This window comes from Lepisosteus oculatus, chromosome 6, assembly GCF_040954835.1.
Source record: "Lepisosteus oculatus isolate fLepOcu1 chromosome 6, fLepOcu1.hap2, whole genome shotgun sequence".
NCBI lineage: Eukaryota > Metazoa > Chordata > Actinopteri > Semionotiformes > Lepisosteidae > Lepisosteus > Lepisosteus oculatus.
The window spans coordinates 59,575,420-59,591,683 of NC_090701.1; the positions used below are offsets into that span (position 1 = coordinate 59,575,420).

The following is a 16,264-nucleotide window of genomic DNA, read 5'->3' on the forward strand; positions in this document are numbered from 1 at the left end:
TATATTATATTAACCATGGTGCTTGAATTCCTCAACATCTGAGGAAATGAATCACCATATTACCAGCATTACTAGAGCTTATTTGAACAAAAACTCCAGGGTCTCTCTAAAGGTAATGATATTTGATCTGGTGCCATTGTGTGAATAAAAACTATATAAAAGTGAAATTGGCACTAAAATGAAAATGGTATATTTTAAATGCTAAATGTGTTCAGATTTATGTAATGTCAGGCAATATACAGGATGAGCCTGACCTCATGAGATTTCAGAAGCTAAACAAGTCTGGGCCCCGCATGTACTGGAATGGGAGACCTAATTGCTGCTGTAAGTGGTGTTGATGGACTAATAATCAGTCTTTCCTTTGGACCAGCAATTGTAAATCAATGCCTTAGTACAGAGACTAGGGACACTGTGCTGAAGAAGGTACTGTCCTTTGGAGAGATGTTAGTCCAAGATCTTGACTAGTTGGTTAATGAAGATCCTTTTCCACTATGGGCTTTAACATGTCCTGGTTAAACATCAATATAGCTTGAACAATCTCACCTGCCTAAGCTTTCCGCTTAATTCTATAGGTAAAGTAATTTCTGAATTCTCTACAGGTACCTGACCTTTTGTGTTCTGGGGCTGTTAACACATAATTGCCACATATCACCCAGGTGGATGATGCACATTAGTCGTCGATGAAGTGGGCCCCTCCTACTGTATATGCAAAGTGTTTAGGGATTCTTTCTAAGCGCACTTAGAAAATGCAAATTCATTAATGAATGGAATAAAATTGAATAAGAAGTTGTTCACAAGATGAGCTATTGCTGTCAAACTATTTTTTTAAATAACCTGGTGACAAAAGGATATATTTATAGGCAATTATTGCAAACAATTCATTAGGTGTGGTGTAAATGCTATAAAGAAGCATTCAAGTGATCCTCAAGTAGATCCTTAATATGGGTGTAATAATGAAGGTTTTTATTTACTGTAACAATTAGAAATTGTTTACTAATCAATCATAACAAATAGAAATACATTGTCATGTACAGTATGCACATTGTACAATTTCTATTAATACAATAACAAAAGTGCAAAATAAACCAATAAAAGGTTAATATATAATTATAATAATATAGATAGGACAACAGGATAAACATGCATAGACTATAACTCTTATATAACAGATCATATTTTATTAATTTTTTTAAAGATTTAATTCCTGTCATTAATCTTTATTAAACACACTGCTTTGGAATAATTAAATTCTCAACTGTTACAATCTGAACATTGAATGTGTGGATGTCGGTCAAGCACTTGTTATAATAAGATGAGTTGTGGAATGCTGTATCTGTTTTCAACCTTGTCCAAACAAAATTGTCAGCTGGCTCCATGCCAAAATTGTTCTATAACACAGGAAAAGGAAACAATTCAATTTCACTTTTCAGTGAACATGCAAAGAGTCTCTGGTACAGTTGAAGATTGATACTTACGTATATGAGTGGAGAATTGGAAGTCTGCACACCCAAGGCTGTAGATGCTATGCTGAATATCTATTGATATCAGCGGTGTCAACAAAAGTCCAACTGTATTGTTTCATTAATCAGAGAGCTCATACAAAACGTCTTGTGTTGCAGAGGGCATCTCGGTCAGACTTCTGGTTTATATACAGTAGTCTCACTCAATCTGGCAGCTACTTGAGGTTAAGATGGTTCGGTGGCTGGTTGGACAGAGATAATCAAGAGTCACGTGATTCTTTTTCCTCTCAGTTTGCCTGTCAAATACCAGTGGGGCTGATTCGGAGCCTGTGCGGGGGAGGAGGGCAGGAGTGAGAGAGAGAATTTGTTTCAAAAACATTCAGATAGGAGCAAAAAACCACTCATCCTTAACCTGACTTAGAAATTGTCTACGTAGTGCATGAATGCTAACCCTAACCCTCCCTGTGGTCTCGCGATAGGTATCTTAGTCTCCCTGTGCATGGGATTTTAACATTAACATTAACGTTCACCAAAACTAAAGATAGGAGGGGGACACAATCAAGATCTCTGAACAAATCTCTTGTAATTAAATGAGATTCAATAATGCTTGGTGATAAATTTTGATCCCATGGGCTCAGTTTCGGGATTCAACTATCACATGGTGCAATGTGCCACCCAGGCCTCAGAGAGTTTCTGAAAAAAACAATGTCAGCTAGGATCAAGAAACCACTCATTCTAAAACTGACTTGGGCCCCAAAATCCAACCCGGAGATTAAGAATTGTCTAAGTAGTGTGTAAATGCTGATTCTTACCCAACGGGTGTCCACTGAGCATTTCTGCGAACTCTATCTGAAGTTCTCTGGGCATAGGATTTTGACATGTTCCCCAAACCAAAAGGAATAAGTGGGAAACAATCAAGACCATGGATAGAAGCACTTGCATTTGAATGAGTTTCAATAATGTTTGGGTACTTGTATGATCCGACTGACTCAGTTCAACTGCCGCGTGGTGCACCATGACAACCAGGCCCCACTGAGTTTCTAAGTAGTGTGTGAATGCTAACCCTAACCCTACCTGGGGTGTCATCAGAGCATTTCTACTATCTATATCTGAACTTCTCGGTTGTTGACATTCCCCAAACCAAAAACTATGAACATGAAACAAGTGAGTGAGATTCAATAACGTTTGGTTACAACTTTTGACCAAAGAACAACCAACTCAGTTTTGGAATACAATTACCAAGCTGTGCGTCCGTCCAATTATCAAGCTGTGCACTGTGCGCCATCCAGGCCCCAGAGAGAGAAAAAAAGTCTCTGTGTCTCAGAGTCTCAAGACTGTTTCTTTTGTGCTCTCAAAGAATCTCTTAGTTTTTTATTATGGCCTTCAGATTTCCCCAGTGTATTTCCTTTCTTTGTCTCTGTTTAAAACTTTCCTGTTAGACAACGACTTGGACTGATCCCCGTAATTTGTTTCCCAATAGAATTTTGTCAAACTTAAATTCGTCTGTTGAGCCATTAAATTATTGTGTTTGAGTAATATTGCTGTGCTGCATGTTAGCATAATATTGCATATGCTTGGTGTACATTCTATGGGTGTGTGTGTGTACAGTATATTGCAGTTGAAGCAGTTTTGTATTCTGCTATTGTTTTATTCTTATACCAAATTTTCTTCTGGATAATAATTTGTTTTCATAATTAAAGAAAGTTCTGTATAAGACAACGGAGAGCTTTTAATGAAGTAGAAAGATCTATCACAGAATGTCGATTATCACCCGCATGCAAAGAAATGTAGTTAATTGTTTTTCCATATTTAAAACCTTTAATAGTTATATCTGTTGTATTTTTTCAGCACAGAGAAGGGATTGATTATTTATACAGAGTAATGAACCATCACTCCTGTATGGTTCAAATGGAACTGGTTGAGAAATTATTATTTTTTATACAAACTCCAGCTTCCCATTATTATTATACAGTAAATAGAGATTTATAAAAAACAGTCAAGCTGAAAATGTTCTAATACTTTGAAAAGAGAAATAATAATATTCCAATAATTTTGAACAGTAGAAACGAAGCTCTTTTGTTAACGTTCAGGCTGTTTCTAATATACTAATTAAGAAAAGTTCTTCTCTCTATGGGGCTTTTAAATGTCAGTATGTTTTGGATCGCCGCAGATAAGCTTTCCTTTTGAACTGCTTAACTACATTATGAACATTAAAAACAAAAATCAAAGTGAAGCAACGTTTCTCAACCGAGTCACAAATTTATGACCAAATTATGAATTATGGGTAATTATAACAAAAAATTTAAACTATTTAATTCAAGGCTAAATGTTGTGATTTGCAAATCAGATTTAATTTAAGCAGTCTACTTTCTTTTGTTTAGTTAACTGATTGCTAGGGAAAGACAGCTGATTTGAATGTTAGATGATGTTTAGTTCTTTGACAATTCCGACCATTGATATTTTCTTACCCTATCATACTTTAATCCATAGTGCCAGATAGGTATGATTTCTTTAAAATATGTGTAAGATCTAAAAATGTTGTCTTTGAAGCTATTTGAATTACATTGGAAGTAATATCAAAACAGCTTCCCTTTATTTGAGCAGTAGCTCATTAATAGTGAAAGTAATCCACATTGGGATGAGGTGTTATTCTGAGCAATCTTCCTAGAGAGATAAATTGCAAAGAAAACCTAGAGAAATCTTCACAAACAACTGTCTCGCCTAAAAGAACCTTCATATGCTAGATAAATTATACAGTAGTAACTCTGTCATTTCCTAGAAATGATATAGAGTATGTCAATATCCAGTATACACTATACTCAATATGTATTCCACTGAAGGATGATATCCATGATTGTGTTAATAAAAATGAAGAATCAATTTAAATTGAGTGAGATGAAACTGGCCAGGGCATCTCTTGCTCATGCAAAGAGCCACCTACCTACACCTATGGCTGTGATGTCCCTGACAGCAGTGAGCTTCCCGTGTCCTGCCCCTGCGCTGGAGAGGGACAGCCTGACTCTGCAGTTCTCAGAGATTTCACAGATAGTTTGCAATTCCATATCATGGGACAGTAGACCAAAAAAAAGCTATTCTTTTTTTTAGTTATAATATGCTTCAATAAAAATAATCTTTAATCTTTTATCGAGAGTATTTTCTTCCTAAAAAATATGCAATTCCAGGTACTTGTACGATGTGTAAGCGGCCCGTGAAAATTCAGATGTAAATTGGATTTTGTTTTATTAAACACCTCTCAGAGTGGGTTTTAATTTTTTTAACATTCTTTTGCACTTTAACGTTGATGATTCAAAACATCACCTGACATTCATCTGAGAATTATTTCAGAGCTCAGAGTTTTTCATGAAAAGAGACAATTTTATTCAGTCTGAAAATACTCAATTTAAATGTTTGCAGAAAGTAGACTTTTCAATTATTAAGTATCCGTGCAGTAAAGAGACTAAAACGAATGTATTGGCCTTGAAATTAAACCTAACTAGAAAAATAAATTGGTGACATAAATGGAATTAATGGATCTCCCTGCACAAAACTATTGATCTAAAAATCGTTTCTATTTTTCATGGGCATTGTTCCGTGTGTATAGCTATGAATTGCCTTATTTTCAGCTTGTGATACAAACTGAAATCTTCATGAATGAAGATATAAAATCTGTCTTCCATGCAGTGAGTGAAAAGAAGACCTTCGGCAACTTCCTTCTTACCTTTGGACGAATGTGGATCTGGTTTACTGATCTGAAGTAAGTGTAGATCTTGCACTTGCTATTGAAAAGAACCACTAGCAAGATTTAAAAATTACAGTTATTCTATCATCAGATTTATTTAATGTACTTCCTCTGCATGATAGGCTTTCAATTTGCTTTACAGAGTAATATTACATGGTATGAGATGGACACATCACAATACTTACATAGCAAATTAGAGTTAAAATAAATACATTAACAATAAAAACATACACATCACAGTAGCTGTCCATAACTCCACTGTAATTTTTAACCAAGTAAAGGACTGAGATTGTTGTTCAATCACTAACACCATGATGGGCGCCTGGTTTAATTATAATTACAGAGTTAATTGTATTTGCATTTATATCCAGCATAGAGCTTCCTATATCAAGGCTCCATGGTGTCTTTTGTTGCTTAACCAGGCTCATATTAGATCATACTATAAGTGCACAACTCCAGCCCTAGCCTGACAGAGGTTCAGCAGGTTCAGCAGGTTTTCTGGGTCTCTTAAAATCAGGGAACTCAGTCTACTCATTGTTGTTCCAGCCATGTTGCCAGTTACATTCAAGGTCTAATTATTTAATAAGATGTATTATTATAATCCAAGGTAATGTGTAGGAAAATGTACTTTTAATGAAGTGAACGTATTGTGCAATCAATTGTAAGGACCTTAATAAAAATCCTCTATATGTCCAATTTAGAAAATAACACAAGGCCCAGGAGAGACTGAGTTTGAGACCCATGCTTTAATTCCTGAACAGCCAAAGCCCTTTGAAGACAGTTGCATGGTTCCAGTTAGGCTTATGATTAGATCAGTTAGTTCATTAACAGCTAGGCACTGCTGCTCTCCAAGACTGGGGTTGAGTACGACTGTCCAGAACAGGGCTAGACAGCACCTTGGGTGCTGGGGTCCTGCATTGAAGCACTTTTCAATCAGCACCTAACTGAGACCTGGAAAGCAACTGAATAGGCTTCTTATTCACCTAAGTGGCTCAATTAAGTCATTAATGAAAACCAGAAAGCAATGTGACACTTGAAGAGCTTTAATGCCTACTGGTCTTGTTCATTACTCAGATAGAGCTGTTTCTTTAAATAAGTGTAAGTCAGGGTTAGGCAACTCTGGTCCTCAGGTGCTCTTTTTTTTGGCTTTCATTCCACCTCAGACCTTTAACTGTGAAAGGATTAAATGAATAAGAAGTCATATCAGATTTCTGTCCTGGTCTTCATCAGGTGGTAACTGAAAGATGTCTCTAAAGCCTCCAAGAACTGAGAGCTTTAAGTCTAAGATTGTCTTCTCCAGGTGCAGGGGACATGAAAAATAAACTTCAGCAAATTTAAACATAAATGTAATGCAACAAACAAGATGAGATCTCTAACCCTGTGACCCCACAACCTAAGCTCCCTGTATACTTTGTATACTTAAGATGAAATACGAAATTAACCATAGCGTAATTGTTCATATTGAACACTGCAATTGTGGTAACTAAAGCAGGGTTTTTCCAGATATGTTTTCGTTAATTGTCCAAACTCATGGGCTACAGATACTGTCTCTCTGGCACTACTTGGGAGTCACAATGTTTAACATGTACAGTTACACTGCCTGCAATGTACTGTACCTGGATGAGGCTGATTGGTCACGTTCTTGACCCTTTAACTGTACTTCAGCTGTTTCACATTTTCCTAAATTACTGTGATGGTTATTATTATTCTGTACACCTTTGTACCCAGTTTATCATAAGGGAAGGCCACGTTTGCCTGCAGGCCCAGATTTATTTAAAGTTGTACACTTTAGTTAGCAGTGGTTCAGGTGGGTAGCTGCATCAGCATACTGTACGTACACTGCAAAATAACTAGTAATAGGTTTATTCCATGATGAAAAGAGAAGAGAGAACCTTCTTTGGGTGTGAAAAAGACAGGGCAGACAGCAAAGATTATATAGCACAGGAGAAGTTGGAAAAGTGGAGGAAGAGGGAGAGGGGAGAGGCCACTCAGGAAGTGCAAAGTGGAGAGGGGTGGGAAAGGTGTGAAGTCAAAACCTGCATGAGAATAGAGAAGATTACACGAAAACATGTCTGTTATTGAGAGAAGGGGGAAGGTGTGAACTTAGTGAACTTGGTGAACTTCAGGATGAGTTGCGTTTCTGTTGCCTTTCTTCTTTGAGAACAGAGACAGATTTATTTACCATACGTGGTTATTTAAAAAACAAACAAAAACAGAACACGGCAAATGAAGTTATCCATATTAAACATTCTTATTATCTCGCATGTTTCCTGTTCTTATAAAATGCAAATAAAAAATAAACCAATGCATAAAAACATTAAATATATTTACATCATTTCACAATCAAGCATGCAAATATAATAAAAGTCACTGTATTTTCTTCTTTCATTCTTATCTGAAATACAGTACATTGAAAGACAATGTGGTCAAAAAGATAAGAAAACTGAAACAAATACTGCCATTGTTTCAAGTGATTCCACAAAAGTCAACAGCTCTTCTATGTAAACCTTTAAATAAAAGATAAAGCATTTCTTTTCCAAACATACAGACAACATACAGTACAATTATTTTAATACATATACAGTAGACACACTGCAAAGCAATATGCAAACTGTGAAAAAACTATAAATAACCTTTCACCTAGTATTTTTTTCTCTGCTTCAGTTCCTCAAAATGCAATGCTGTTGGTCCAAGGTCCAAATCGGCTACATTTCTCACTTGGAACATCCATAGAAAAAAGATTTTCTATATTTGACAAGCATTTCGTTACCAGACTGCTTTGATATCCCACATGGTTTACCATCACTGGCAAGAATTAGTCTCAGTCTCAGGCTGTATTGACATTCTTTTTGGGCACAGTATCCTAGCAAAGGCTCTTCTAAAACTGCTGTGGCAGAGAGGATACAAAAATGGGTTAATAGCAGAATTTAACCATAGGAGCCAAAATGTGATTTCATACCAGTGGTGCTCAACACAGCTGCCACTGCAGGCTGCTCTGATGATCATCAACAGCGTATAAGGTGCCCAGCAGATCCCAAAAATGCACACGATGATAGCCAGTGACTTGGCAATTTTCTTATCTCTAGAGAGCCGGGAATGCTGAGTGATTTTGTTGTCCAGTCTCCTCTCAGATGAGGAGGGATTGACATTCATGCATGTCAGGTTGCTGGTTGTCGCCTTCTTTTTTAACACAAGGGAAGCGTTGCTTGGGCAGCTGGAGGAAGGTGATGCATCATCTTCGATCACCTCCGTCCTGACCGCTCGATCACCTGAAGACGTTTTACGGGTTTTCACAAAGAACACCGAAGTCAACTGCTCTTCAGCTCTCCTGGCAGGCAGATGACTGTTCCTTTCCTTCATCTGGTTGATTCTGCTCCTGTTCCGTTTTTGTATATTTAGGTAGATGCTCAAGTTGAAATAGGCCACAGAGATAAATGGAGAAAAGAACTCGAAAGTTGAAGCACAAAGTAGAAAATACCAGGTGTAATAGAACTCTGCAAAGCACTCATCATCGGGAACTATGCTGTTCCCCACCACAAACTCCCAGAAGATGATGGCTGGGCCATACAAAAGGAATGCCAGTACCCACACTGCAATCATCTTGCCAATGGCATGCTTGGTCATGTTTTGCTGGGCTCTGTAAGTAACCTGAAAGTTAAAAAAGAAAAATGAACCAAAAAAAAAGATCAGCATTTCTTTTGTCTGTGCTATTTTGAAAATAATTTTGATAAAATCAGAAAATATAATCAGCAAAGATTTATGAATTTTGTTTCCCTTGATTTCTCAGAAAGAAATTGTCACCAGCATCTGTGCCCCACAATACAGTGCAGAGATAAAATTATTTGAATGGCCAATATCATTATAGGAATAACAATGTTTTACCATGACACCCTTGTTTAAATGATTTTTTTTCTAAAATAATAAAAATAAATAATAAAATGATTTGTACATTTTTTGAGACTCAATGGTCTATAAAGTAGAAAAAATGAATAATTAAGAATAAATGTGAAATACTAAAGTCAACACATGGTTTACAATTAATGGGGTAATTAGAATCAGCTAGTAAAACAATTTGATAAACAAGGACTGTGTTTGGGTAGCCTTGTTCCATATAATGGTTTTAAATTTTGTTAAATTTGGTCTTCACCATAAAGGTTAGTGAGAACATGTCACATCATGACCAAAACAGTTTTCAGAGGAACTCCACAGGGAGAGCCTAGAGATAAATAAAATATATTTATTTAAAAGCAGCTGTTTCACTGTAAGCAAACAGCTACACACCACACCTGAAAATAAACTGTGCAAATAAACAGAAGAGAGGTACAAAATGATCTTACTTTTTTTATTTAGAGAGGGTTACAGACTATATTTAAACATTTTGGGCTCTATACATGCACTGTCAGACAGAAAATTAACAAAAATAAATTATTCGAGACCACGGTGATCTTCCTGCCAAGATCAACTAGTTGGGGAGTATCATGGTTTGGGGCTGCTTTGCTTGCCATCACTGAGGGAACCATGAATCTGGCGTTGTGTCAGGAACTCCAGGAGGAGGGTGTCAGGCCATTCATTCATGAGCTGCTGCTCAGCCAGAAGTGGGCCACGACAGCAGCAAGTCAATGATCCTAAACATACAAGCTGATCTACAACAGATCTATAATAGAATGGCTGAAGAAGAAGGAAAAACTGCAGTTTGGATTAACCAGTATGGATCTAAACCTAAACCTAACGAGGCAGGTTTCTAATGAGAGAGAGTTTTATTGCCTGTAATCCATGCAGAAATTACTACTCACTGAGGTTGTTTTGAAACATAGCATGTACTAGCACTATACAAGGCGCTCGTCAGTCTCCATGTGTTTTAGAGAGGGAAGGGAGAGTGAAAGTGTGTGTGTGTGTGTGTGTGTGTGTGTGTGGGGGGGGGGTCTACAGTGGTAACACTGTCTTGGGGCAGGGGTCTACAGGAAAAATCCCAAAATAACACTTAGACCAAGATGGAAGGGGGAGAATTGAATTCAGAGAAAAACTACAACAGAAAAACATAGAGACTAAATTAAAAAAGAAGACTCAAGGGGAAAAACTAATTTCTCAGGAAAATATAATTAAGTGCTTAGCAAGTATCTAAATGTAAGGTGTATTGGTGACAATATGCATGAAATAGAAGGATTTGCATAAGTACTCAGTTATGATATACTTGAAATCATAGAAACAAAGTTAACAGAGCAATGGTGAAGATTATAGCATTAGTAAATAAAGAGCATTCTGAAGAGCCAGGAAAGAAGAGGAAGAAGTTCAGGACTATGCATCTCAAGTTTTCTATAGAGTTTTATGTGTGTTTGACTGGGATTAATATTTTGTGCAAACAAAGATGGTGAGTCGAGTTTTACCTTTTGTTATACAGTAGCTGTGCGTATCAGTATTTTAAGTTGTTTATTTAACAAATGTTCTTAGAAATTATCTACGTTTGCACAGCTCTGGAATAATGGGAAGCAGGAGCCAAGGTTGCCAAGGCAACAGTACCCATGTAGCCGTGTTACCAGGTAAAATAAAGGGTCACTGTGAAAATGTACACTAAAAGTAACTGCCATATATGGTTAAAGCGAGTGCTTAGGACTGCTCAGCAATCTTGATGTAGTTATTGTCTGTTGAGTCTGTCTAAAGACCCACTGAGATCAGATCCAACACAAGACTTGTCTAAGGTTTAAATAGGCAAATATGAAAGGGAATAAGAGGAAGGTGTTAACCCGTGTCTGGGTGATGTTACTCAAGACAAACGTCATTTTCACATTTTCTAGCTGCTAATAACAAATAGATCATGAAATACAGTATAACATAAAAAACAGTAAGTAAAGGGTCAAAGAATCTGAGGATAGACTAAAACAAATATTAACAAATCTACCAAAATAACTAGAATTTTGAAAAGCAGATTACAGATTAGTTATTACAGAAAAATGGCAAAGTAAAGGATAAAATCATAAAAAACCCCGAAGATAGGATCGGTAGTTTGACGCAGGTTCTAAAAGCAGGAGCAAATTGTATGATGCCATACAGGAGTTAAGATCTGCAAGAGCTTATCAGTTTGGAACGAAAGTTAAATGAAAAAGGAATGGTGTCAAAGAACATGTTATTAACAGCACGTTCTGTGACTTGCAGTCTAAAATACACAAATAAAGATGAGAGATACATGCCCTTTAAAAAAAAATAAATTACAAAGGTTTTTGGAGCAGAGGAGCTGGAGGAGTGGTGGTAGGAAATAAATCTGCAACAGTAAAAGATAAAGAAAAGAAAGGAAACCATGTTTTATTTAGACTAATGAGCATTGAGATGAAAAGGATGAACAAAGAATTCTGAAAAAATCAACACATAATGGAAAAATGACAGTGTGAAACAGTCAACTAGGTGATAAGAATGAAATAATGAAAATTGTAATTAACAGTATGTTTTCAGAAGAAGCCAAGCGTACTTAAATGTACAAGAATGAGGTGCACAGCTTAGAGTTATTGTGTTAGAGAGTTACGAGAGTTACAGGTCTATGTAGCAGTGCATCTCGGGTTACACTTTAGTTTCCATCAGTAAAAAGCGTTAGGTGTGCACTATGTGTAGACTTGTTATAAGAGTAATGCCTGTATGTGAGGGTAATGCGAGAATTTTAAAGAAACGTTAAATAACACAATAAATCTCCGTGGGCCCCTGAGTTTTCACAGATTCGGTTCTCGTGTGCTGTACAAGGATAACAACAGGGATGAGAAGTGAGAGAAATAGACACCCCACAGGAGCAGGAGAAAGAGAGCTGGTTGAGAGGGGAAGGGAGTGAACCTCTTTCACCTCCAGCCCTGTGGGCAAGCTGTCACACTGTCAGTGTGTGCAGAGTCGTCCACTGCATTTACTTTCTGGTCCTCTCTGTTATCACTGCGCTGTAACGAACTGTATTACAGTGAGGCTGGTGCTTTCCTCCCACAGTCCAAAAACATACTGGTAGGTTAACTGGCTTCTGGGAAAACTGGCCCTGTTGTGAGTGTGTGTGTGCCTGTGTGTGTGTCCTGCCTTGAGCCCACTGCTTGCTGGGACAATCACCTGCTCTCCCTCAACCCTGAATTGGAAGAAGCAGTTAGAAAAAGGGTGGATGAAGTATTAAAGTGAAGTATTCCCCATGTTGCCACTGCAAAGTAAGATTTGTGCTCAATTGGCTTACCTTGTTAAATAAATTATTTATAATATGAATTAATGATAATTATTATAAAATAACTTAAGACATCAAGAATAATTCATAGTATATGATAAAGCACTTTTCTGTATTAAATACAGCTAAGAATCCTTTTCCTCACATTTGTCTTTCAGTTAATTCAAATCATTTTGCTAAAAGCCCAATCATTATGCAAGAGTAAACATTGGGACATTATTGTTCTGTGGATGTTTTAGCAAATAAGCATGATTTCTAGAATGGTCTGAGTATTCATGGTAAGCCTGTGTATCATCAGTATTATATATTTATACCATCAGTGTTTATTCTCCAGTAGGTGGAGGGGGAAGATGATCAAAGCAGGATTTTCCAAGCAGGAATCCAAAGTCCCAATATTGCTGTTAACATAGAACTTCAGGGCTTTACTGAAAAGAAAACAGTCTGCCAGCCTTCTGAGAGCCAGGAATACATTAGTGTGGTGTTAGAGTTGTACTTATGAAAATATACAAGTGGTCAGATATTTCATCACTCCTCGTGTTTTTCAGGGCACGGCTGTGAGATTAAGCTGGTGGCACACACTAGACCGCAGGCACCTTGTGTGGGGTTAATTTATAATACAAAGTCGCTGACAAAGTATATGTGCAGAGATAGTCCACTATTAATCATATGGAGGCTCACCACAGCGTATCACAGTATTGTCACAGTGCAGTATATTCAGTAGAGTTTAAATAGATTTCTGTTCTCATAGCAAAACCTGATATAAACCCAGAACACCATACTGAAATGCACGTGGTTTAACACCATATGAGAACAGATGTTTCAGGCAACCTCCTCAGCTCTTCACCCACTTAGTACAGCACAAACAAGCGTTGGGCCCTCTACGCCACCCAACAACACAGTGGAACACACCTTTCACAGAATTCACACTTCGGAATACTGTAAAGACACCTTTAACACTTTACATAAGACATGTTATAAAAGCTTCATGAAACCACACAAAGGGTAGTGACTGAAGAAAGATGTTTACAATTGCCAGAAAAAAATATAAAAAAATACAGTAGAGTTTTGTAAGAGTATTTACTCTTTTATAATGAGGAAACAATTTAAAAAGAAGTGGAATTGTATATGTTCACAGCTGAAATGAAGCTGAAAATGATACTCTCTGGTGAACTTGTGGGATGACTTTACAGTGTAGGCTGACAGAGGGACAGGATAATACCCAATGTGGAAAAAGTACATTGAAAGCAGCAACACAGCTACATCATCTCTGAAAAAGATCTGTCTTTCGATTTTTCTGGCATGGAGCTACAAAGTTTAAGATCTGTGAAGTTGGTGCCCCTACAGACAGCATAAACGATGAAACCCACCTCATTCGTTAGTGCTACGTTTGTGCCAGTTTGTGCCATTGAAAGTAGTGTTTGTGCTGCTTTCATTCCCAAAATATAGTGCCTTTTTTTTCGTGTGATCACATGACCATGCTGTCACGCCCTCTGCAGCCGGTGCTTTGCTGTCCTTCCGGTGTTTCTCTCTCTCTGGGGCTATATATTTCTGGGTCTTTCATTTGCCTTCGCTCAGCATTGACGTTCGGATGTCCTGAAACCCGCCTAGCATCCAGGTCGCCCCACGTCTGCTACCTGAGGGCATAAGTTTCTACATGGCATTTCCTGAACAGCTGAGCCCAGGCTAACCCCCATCTCGCCACTACGCTTAGGGTCTTTCGCTCTCCTACCATTCCGCGGTTCGTCCTTCCCGGCATCCGTGACACATGTACTCTGACCTTGACCTCCAGTGACCCTGTCTGCCAAGTTCAAGTGCTCTGTTACTGGTGCAAGAGTAACAATTTTACAATCATGTTTCTCTGTTTGCCCGGGTGGGGGGCAGCAGTGTATTATGCATTTAATACTAGCATTTTCTGTGAGTTTGTGTGGACAGGAAAATTAAATGTTACCAATATCATACCCTAATCAGAAGAGCTGTGGATGTAGTCTTAAAAGACGAACTTTAGCAAGCAACTGCATGTTGCAGTGAGACAGTAGAGTTTCCAATGTTGTTTTAGAGTTGACCTATGGACTACCTGGGTCAACTTAGTGCATATTGCCCCCTTTAAAAAATCCTGGTTCTGTTTCACATTACGATACTTTTTGCATAAGAAATATATAAAAAAAATGGTCTTATGATACATTAAGTGCTACTCCTAACTTTAGCATCCTAACTAACTTTTTTAAATGGCTCGAAAGATGGGTAGAATCTTTAAACGACCCTTGATTTACATATTAATTTAAAAAGGACACAATGAGAAACCGATAACTTTTTCAGATTTTTAAAAAAGGACACACTACGAAATATTAAGACATGCTAGTTAAAGCCTCTTTGTAAGAACATGCTGTAAGAATGTTCGCCTTTTAAGGCTATATCTGCAACTCTTCTGATTAGGGTATGATATTAGTGATATTTAATTTTCCTGTTCACACAAACACACAGAAGATGCTGGTATAAAATGCAAAACCAACCGCTAACCCCCCACCCAGGCAAACGGAGAAACACAATTGCACAACTGTTACTCTTGCATAGATAACAAAGCGCTTGAGTCACTGGAGGTCAAGGTCGCCTTGCATGGTCATGTGATCACCCGAAAAAGAAGGAGCTGTATTTCGGGAATGAAAGCAGCACAAACAGTACTTTTAACGGCACAAACCGGCACAAACGCAGCACTAACAAAAGAGGTGGGTTTCATCGTTTGTTCTGTCTGTAGGGGGGAAAACTTCACGGAGCTCAAAGTTTATGGTAATCTATTTGCAGAAAATTATTCTCTTTCAAGATTTAAATTATTTTACATACTGTATACTGTAAATAAGAGTTCATACTAGTCTGAAAAGGAATTTTATCTGAATTGCTAGAGTCAAACTTTTCCGAAGTCAGGAGAAACAATGACTGACATTTAGCATGTGATTTATCATATTTGAAGTATATAACTGAGGTATTACAACAATATTGAACAAACTAAAATCTCAAACTCTCAGGCAGACAGAACATTTTTTATAGATTATTAGCACTGAAATATATGTAACCTTTAAGAAAATAAATCTGTCCTTGAATATTTGAGTCCATACAATAGTCTCTTTAGAAAGGAAATGAACTACCTTTGATGTCATTGTTCTTTGTCTATTTGGACAGATACCTGAAAAATTGCTTTCAAGCAAACATGATTTGACAAATTCTGATGAGTTGCCTTTGATGAAACGATCATTATCATACACAATATTCTAGTCACAAGAGAAGGACTTAGAAGATCAAAGACTCTTTGTTTAGAAAGAATCCCTGGTGTTATCTTAAACAAGCCAACAAGTCCTAACTTCTAAAGAGTAAAAGAAAAAGGTAAATTATGATAATTTGTGTTCAGTGATGTAAAACGCATACTGTGTTATGACTGAAACAATGTAAGGTTTGTTCTTAAATGAAGACAAAATTCTTTGATTCATGCATTCCTCAGAAATGAAGATACATTTACACTCCATTTAAATATAGTTTTTAATAAAAGATAGAGTTACTTTTTTTCAAAATATTAAGAAAAGATCTTTAACTTAAAGGGCACATTGGAGGGAAAGCAAGGCTATAATTACTAATAAGTTAAATTACAGTTCAGTGATCTCAGCAAGGACTTATCATAATCAGTATTAGAAAACGTGCCTTCATAACTTAACAGAAGTCATGAAAATGTTAACTCACGAAAACATTCCACTGCTTATACTACCTGTACGAGTGGCTTTTGCAGAAGTACGCCTTGTCTGAGCTTGAATAGCTCCCACATGAAGCAGGCATCCTTGGTGACGTTAGGGTATCAGTCTCACACGCATGGCATTCCCTGTGCTGCTTCACCTCTATCCCACT

General features: G+C 37.3%; 1 protein-coding gene and 1 long non-coding RNA gene across 3 annotated transcripts in view; both read right to left on the minus strand.

Annotated features, from left to right (window-relative positions):
- LOC107078150 (uncharacterized) overlaps positions 1-2,084 on the minus strand; it is an 89,916-nt gene extending 87,832 nt beyond the window's left edge. For both annotated transcript variants that reach the window (XR_001479139.2, XR_011189963.1), the window contains exon 1: positions 1,476-2,084. This is a non-coding gene — a long non-coding RNA (uncharacterized lncRNA). The remainder of the gene's footprint in view (positions 1-1,475) is intronic.
- Positions 2,085-5,323: 3,239 nt separating this feature from the next.
- The window catches only part of LOC102685332 (histamine H3 receptor), a 38,270-nt gene continuing 27,329 nt past the window's right edge, over positions 5,324-16,264 (minus strand). Inside the window, exon 3 of the mRNA XM_006634047.3 lies at positions 5,324-8,847. Within this exon, the coding sequence (XP_006634110.2) occupies positions 8,002-8,847 (846 nt within the window). The 3' untranslated portion in view covers positions 5,324-8,001. The remainder of the gene's footprint in view (positions 8,848-16,264) is intronic.